The 6,731-nt window shown below is 46.6% G+C and overlaps 1 protein-coding gene across 1 annotated transcript in view; it reads right to left on the bottom strand.

The window, feature by feature from the left end:
- Positions 1–441: 441 nt before the first annotated feature.
- Positions 442–6,731, bottom strand: part of cacna1ib (calcium voltage-gated channel subunit alpha1 Ib) — a 144,601-nt gene continuing 138,311 nt past the window's right edge. The window contains exons 34-35 of the mRNA XM_072683504.1: positions 3,155–3,375; positions 442–2,713 (exon numbers count right to left, since the gene is read on the bottom strand). Coding sequence (XP_072539605.1) covers positions 2,072–2,713; positions 3,155–3,375 — 863 coding nt within the window. The 3' untranslated portion in view covers positions 442–2,071. The remainder of the gene's footprint in view (positions 2,714–3,154; positions 3,376–6,731) is intronic.

Genomic DNA, 6,731 nt, shown 5'->3' with positions numbered 1-6,731 from the left:
TTAGTGCTAATGTGGAAAACCTCAAAGAACCTGCTCTAAGGGCATTGTAATTCACAGGCAGTTATCTCACACTCTGCTCACTCGGCTTCTGCTGCCCCCACCCCGTGCCTCGCCTCCCGTCGCTAAACTTAATCATCAAAGTTTGGGACTTTGACTACTTTGGAGTCTTCCTAAGAAGGCAGCTGCTGAAACGGCACAGAAGGCTGGCGATTCCAGAACAATCCCTGAAGGACCATTACAGGCCGTGTCTGACAACTGCTCAGCTGAACCACGGCGCAGCGGTCAGCGGAGATCACACCCGGCTGGCTGCACACGGGTGCAGATACGTATGTACAGAAACAGCAGATAGAGAATATATCACAGTGAGAGCTCATTAATTAGGCTGGATCAGGCGGAAACGGTGAGTCAGTCCTATTTATTTGACAGCTAACTTTGTCCTAAAGTCTGCAAACTTTTGCAGTGATGTATCGATGATTGCTCGGCTTCTTCTGAGCGTAATGACAAACGACTCAAATGAAAATGGAACAAAGTGTAACAGCATCATGCAAAATAAGAGGCTCCTAGCAGCTGGGCTACATCTCAACACGAGGATAAGCTGTTTCAATAAAAAAAATAAAAAAAAATAAATAATAATAATAATAATAAAATAAATAATAATAATAATAATAAACCCCCACACATGCAGTCTGAATCAGAAGCGTATTATAATCAATTCCTGAAAGACATTTGTCCTGACCCCTGAATGACTCCACGACCTTCCAGTGTAGTTGGTCACTTTCTTAAGCTAAAAGAACCCGCAAGAGAACCCGAAGACAGCATTTCACATACAGTACCCAAGTACACACCCAGGTCTCGCTCCAGAGCGTACGCCAGGCAGTCCTGCATTCAATAAAGTGACATGGTAGTGGTGGCGAATGGCCGTGAGAAATGAACAGAGCTGCAACACGAAACATCTGGATAATAAGGAAAATTAGATTTCTACTACTTCTCTTGTAAAAATAAAGGATTAAAGTTCTTTGACATCTTTATGCTAGAACACCATGTTCCAACGTCAGCTCTCGCGCCGTCTCCCCAAAATGGAAAGGTTTGCGAGGTTTGCGACTGTAGAGACGTCCTCGGATCTGCTGCTGTCCACGTCTTTCCTATTTCAGTTTCACATTTATTTTTTGGAATTTTCGACATGTCCAACAACGGGGAAACAAACACCCCCAGCATTTGTTCGTAACTCAAAAAAAAAAAAAAACAACGAAAAATTGCTACGGAAATATCGGTTAAAATTAGCCCTCTTTTCTTTTTCTTTTTTTTTTTTACGTTTAAGAGTACCTAACTTCTCCAACAGAGACAGTTTACATACACCTGCACACAAATCTAATATTTATGGTCACATTTAGAAAAGAGCCTATCAGCATTCTTCTTTGATTCACTAAGGTTGGCTGCTAAGTTAAAGTGATCCTTTGCTACCTTTGCTATCTGTGCATGAAACCCCGGTCGTCTTCCATCAAAAGTCCCACATCAAAAGAGTCAGCCCAAAGCTTCTTTCCTGAAACGTCGCCTTTTTGCATGTAAGAGATCAAGGCAGGCTGAATTTCATTGCCAAAAACCCCCCAAAAACCCTGAAAACAGCCTTCTCACATCTAGCCATCGTTCACCTATAGATTCCCACACAGATTTAGTTCATGTGCAGCATGTCTGGCCTCTCCTTACAGCTTAGCAAGGTATCCACCATTTCTACTCCACCGGTTCTTCTACAGTCCATTGGTCCTCTGTTGCACTCCACCGGTTCTCCATTGTTGTTTGGGTCAGAAGTTCTGCCAGACACCAGGATGTGCCTCAAACGAAAGAATTTCCGAATTCCCGACTCCGACCGCTGTGCCCGCTCCTCGTCGCCGTCCGGTCCTCCCGTTCCTGTGAGCTTCACCTGTTAGTCAAGGCTACACAAAACACGGATGTGTTATGAATGAAAGACTGAGAGAGGGGGGAGTTCGTAGAACAGGTCCAGATCAAGATCTCTCTCGCTCCGGAGAGGAGCGCAAGCGAGACGAGCAAAAAATAGACAAACGAGGGGCCGGTTTCATCTGTTCTTACGAGAGCCCGCGTCCAGGGTTTGGCTGGAGCTTTTTAATCCCAACCCCGTCATCCCTTTCTCCCCTCCCCCACCCCCTCTCTCTTCCGTCCAAGGGTTAGAGAGATACTGATGCTGGTCCATGCCGTAAAACTGCCGGCCGTCTTTGTTCCGCACCGAGAGGTTGCCTTGCTCTAAGCTCCCGGTGCTGTTGCACTTTTTGACCAGCGGCGGCGCCAGCGAGCCAGGCGTGAGGAGGGAGGTTAGTGACAGGCTGCTGAGAGTCTCTGATAAATGTTCGCTGTTGAACGCCTGACTCGAACCTTCCCCGATCCCTATGCCCGTGTCCTCGTCCGAAGGGTCCATGGAGTCCTGCCTGTTGCAGCTGGGGCTGGTGCTGCCACCACAGCTGCTCTGGCTCCTCTGGTGCCCCCGGGTGGCCTGGAGGCTGAAGCCAGTCTGCGCCGGACGTAGTCTCTGGTTGAGGTCCGGGGAAGGGTGGGTGCTGTCCGGTACAGGGCTAACCAGAGGTAAGGGTAGAGTAAGGTCTTGTGGAGAAGACACATTAAAGCTTATGCCTTCCTCCAGTGCGATTTGCAGGCTACCTTCAGAACTGCCCATGGCCAGGGAGGACTCGCTGTGTGAGGGGGGCTGGAAAGAAGGAGATACAAAGGTGTTAGTAGGACTACTAAAGAAGGACATGCATTTACCGTCCACTAAAAGGTCTTCTTTAGGTCACTGATTGCCAACCCTGGTCTCGGAGGAGCCTTGGCAGGCACATATTAGCTTTTACCCTGCTCCCATCCCACCTGATCCAGCTAATCAGCTAATACACAAGCGGTATGTTAGAGCAGGAAACCACTAAACAGGTTGAACAGGGGGTCTGATCACCCATTCTAGCAGATCCCAGTATGTAGCTTCTAGTATATTCTGTACCAGGTCCTCAGTGCTCCCAATTGCTTGGTCCCTGTGTGGTAGAAGCCAGTATAGAGCCTTATGGGCCCTGCAGGCTTGGTTAAGACATGTTGATCTATGAAACAGCTTTAGGGAGTTATGTTCCCAGAAGTCCACTTCACCTTGAACATATCATACCTGTTGGCCCACGGCCCTGCTGTTGGCCCCAGGGGAGCGGAGCGAGGCCCAGGAGGCTGGCGAGGTGAGCCTGGAGCCAGCTCGGCCTGCCAGGGCCGCCCCTGCTGCCGGGCTCCCCTGGGGAGCGGCTGTGGCTGGGTGGAAGAACTCTGCCGGGAGATGAAAGAGAGGCGAGGACGCCCTCCCATCCCCTCTGCTGCTACTGCTGCGCCGCTCGCCATCTGCCACAGAGACACCACACGCAGTCAGAGAAACAGTCAATGAGACATCACACGCAAAACAGTGAAACACATGAGACCCCACACTCTGATGGTGAGACAGCGCACCCTGGCAACAAATGGTTTGGGACAGTTAGCATCATTAGAGTCAGCAGACTATTTCAGAGAGGGCCAAATTCCCATAGTCTGCTATACTGGCTAGTCTCTATAGCTAAGCTATATCTCAGTTTAAACCTGTTCGCCGAAGCGGCCTCGCCATGCAGCCGACATGCTGTGAAGGGTCAAGCGCAGGGTCCCCAACTCCAACACACCAGCCAACAGACGCCTGTGCCGGCATACATGGCTTTTAGAATGATGAGAAGAGAGAGCGCCATCTACCCACCTAGAGAAAGCACTGCCAATTGTGCTCTCTCTGACTCCGGGTGCTGATGGCAGAGCCATTTGGCTCTGGATCCGGAATTGCGACCCCCAGGCCATAGTGGCAGCGCAATAGCCCACTGAGCCACTCGGAGCCCATCAACAAATGTGCTGAACTGTAAAAATGCTTGACACACCACATCCTAAGGGAGGCTTTAGGTATAGGTGACATGGGCAGCCATCCAGGGTGGCATCTTGCCGGGGTTGGGGGGCAGCACGGAGCGGCCACTCAAAAAATGGGAGCAGTGATATTTGCACGTAACGTCAGTTATGTTATCCTGTCACCATGTGGGTCGATTAACCTTGTCGGTATCTTGGGAACGTCATGATGTATTGCTGCTATTGAAGTGCATCTCAAAGGCCTAAGCATCCACGCCTTCTCCTCGTTGTATCCAGTTGTTATTAGGATCTAGCCCCGCCCCTCTTGTCATTGTTGCCAGCTGTTCATTGTTCTCATTAGCGCTTGGTTTCAGTCAGGCCTAGTCGAGAACTCATGTGCCTGTTGTGTACGATATTCCCACGCCTTTATGTATGTGCTGATGGTCAGGCCTGTTAGTTAGCTGGGCCGAAGTGAGGGTACGCCCAGGGTGCCATTCTCATCAGCAACACACCCCAGTTAGTGACGTGGTACACACCACACGGAGTCAGTGACATAGTCAGTTAAACAGTAAATGCAGTCAGAAAGGCACCACATGCAGGCAGTGAGTCACCACACGTAGTGAGCCGAGCCAAAGCAAAGGCTAATGGCCCACCAGCTGTGCTACACTGACTTACAGCTAACGGTGGGCCTGAGCGGGGATATATGCTACTGCTGTATGAGGGAAACATCTGCGTATTTTCTTCTGAATCAGGGGTGACCCATCGGCACCTCTCAGGGGGAATAACTGACCCTCTCATTAATCACACTTTTAAGTCCATTTAAAAATGTTATTATAGACGTATCTGCCTTATGCTATAGATCTTATATATCCTGCTATATAAACAAATAGACAAACAAGCAAACAAGCAAACACGTCCATGTGAATTTAATTAATTTATTTATTTTTTAATTATTAGGAGTAATAGTAACTAATGCTGCTTTTCCACTGTATGGTACCTACACTACCTTACTTGACTTCAAAGGTGTCAGACTTATTCACACTCATTCCTCAGGTAGAAGTGAGTGGAGATACTAGGGTTTTATATAAGACTTCTATAGAAGCTGAAGTATCAGCTGAAGCTTTTTACTCCAGTAAAAGTGTAAAAGTACTGGTTTCAGAACGACTTCAAGTAGAAAAGTAAAAGTAATGGAAGGAAAACAAAGGCCGAAAGCTTAGGCAGCGCCACAGGGGTCTATAGTGCACTACCCCCCCCCTCCCCAAAAACCCATTTCTCTAAAAGCCATAATGAGGAGAATGATCTATTAAAATGTTGATGTTAAAAATGTTGGGCTGCACTAGGCTCCTGTTTCAGCTGCAGATCTGCCCATTGAAAATGAAGCATTTCAGTAATATCAGCTCTATTAAAGGAGCGTCTCTGTGCTCTACTGAGCATTAACATGAGCTTCATGGAGGAAAATATGAGGAGTCGTTGTCTAGAAGGTTTGTAAAGCTCCAGAAAGTCAGACTTCAGAGGCGTGTGATCAATAATGTAAATGTGGGGCTCAGTCGGGACGTCTCACTGCAGGTTTCTTGAGTCTCTGCCACGGACACAGTCTTCGTACTAGACTACAGACACAGTCTGCTGTGAGCTCGCTGGAGAGTGACGGGACGTGATGTGCAGGTGTGATGGATCGCTTACAAACCAATAGGGAGTCAGAATGGTGTATGATTATACTTCTCATCCAACCACGATCAGACTCACACTTTCCGGATGGAGAGATTTATCTGGAGGGTTTTTTTGAAGCCGGAATGAAAACAAAGGGAAATGAAATAGGAGGAACGAGGCTGTTTTTAAAATGTAAGGAGTAGAAAGTTCAGATAATTGGGGGAAAATGTAAAAGTAGAGTAGAAGAAAAAGTCGTCTGAAAAAGAATTACTCCAGTAAAGGTTTGATAACCAACATTTCAACTTTTTCATTTCAAACAACCAACATTTCAAAGTTTGTACTAACTACAAAGCTTGTACTTCGTTACTTGACACATCTGCTTAACTCTACTCAGCTTTTTTGCTGTTCCATTTGGTAAATTTGGTAAGAAACACTGAATGAGCAGGTGTCCCAATACTTTAGTCTTAATACTTAACTTTAATGTATTTCACCCTGTGTTATTATAGATTCTACTGTATGCAGCGAGTGATGCCATCCTTGACTTCGAGATGGCATGTGCTGATGAGATAAAGAAGAAGCTGGTTCGTTTCATTCCTTACTTGACACCTCTGCTTGACTCTACTCAGCTTTTTTTGCTGTTCCACTTGCTAAAGTTGCTACCTGGTACCTAGAACCGAGTTCTTTTTTATAATATTTTAATAATATTATATCCCCAAGCATATGATTTCATGCTGTTTTTTGCTTTTTACAGGCGTTCACACAAGTTACTCTCTCGATCAAACCCTCTCAGATCATGCAATGCAAATTCCAGACTAGCTCCTTCTCCGGATCCTTTCATTAGTCGGAATACTGAATCTGAGAGCTGTAATCTATCTCATTTGAAAAGCTTTGTGACTCAGCATTGTGTTTTACGAATCAGAACGACTTATTTTTAGCACTGGTGATCCTAACTGGATATCTAAATCCTCCAGAGGGTCGAGCTTATTTTTGTAACCGACAGCCTGAGGTCTCAGCCTACAGTGTTCCACCAAGAGGCCATGAATATTTATCATGACACCCACATAATGTTCCCCAAATTAAAAATAACTCGGAAGCGTATCGTCGCAACTTCGTAAAGTTTTACAGTTAAAAAATTAGTTTTATGTAAACATAAAAAAACGCCAGCAGCCCGTTACATGGTGTGAAATTCTGTAGTG

The sequence above is a fragment of the Salminus brasiliensis genome, chromosome 7, assembly GCF_030463535.1.
Source record: "Salminus brasiliensis chromosome 7, fSalBra1.hap2, whole genome shotgun sequence".
Taxonomy (NCBI): Eukaryota; Metazoa; Chordata; class Actinopteri; order Characiformes; family Bryconidae; genus Salminus; species Salminus brasiliensis.
Note: the sequence above shows the minus strand (reverse complement) of the source record. Positions and strands in the feature narration are given on the sequence as shown.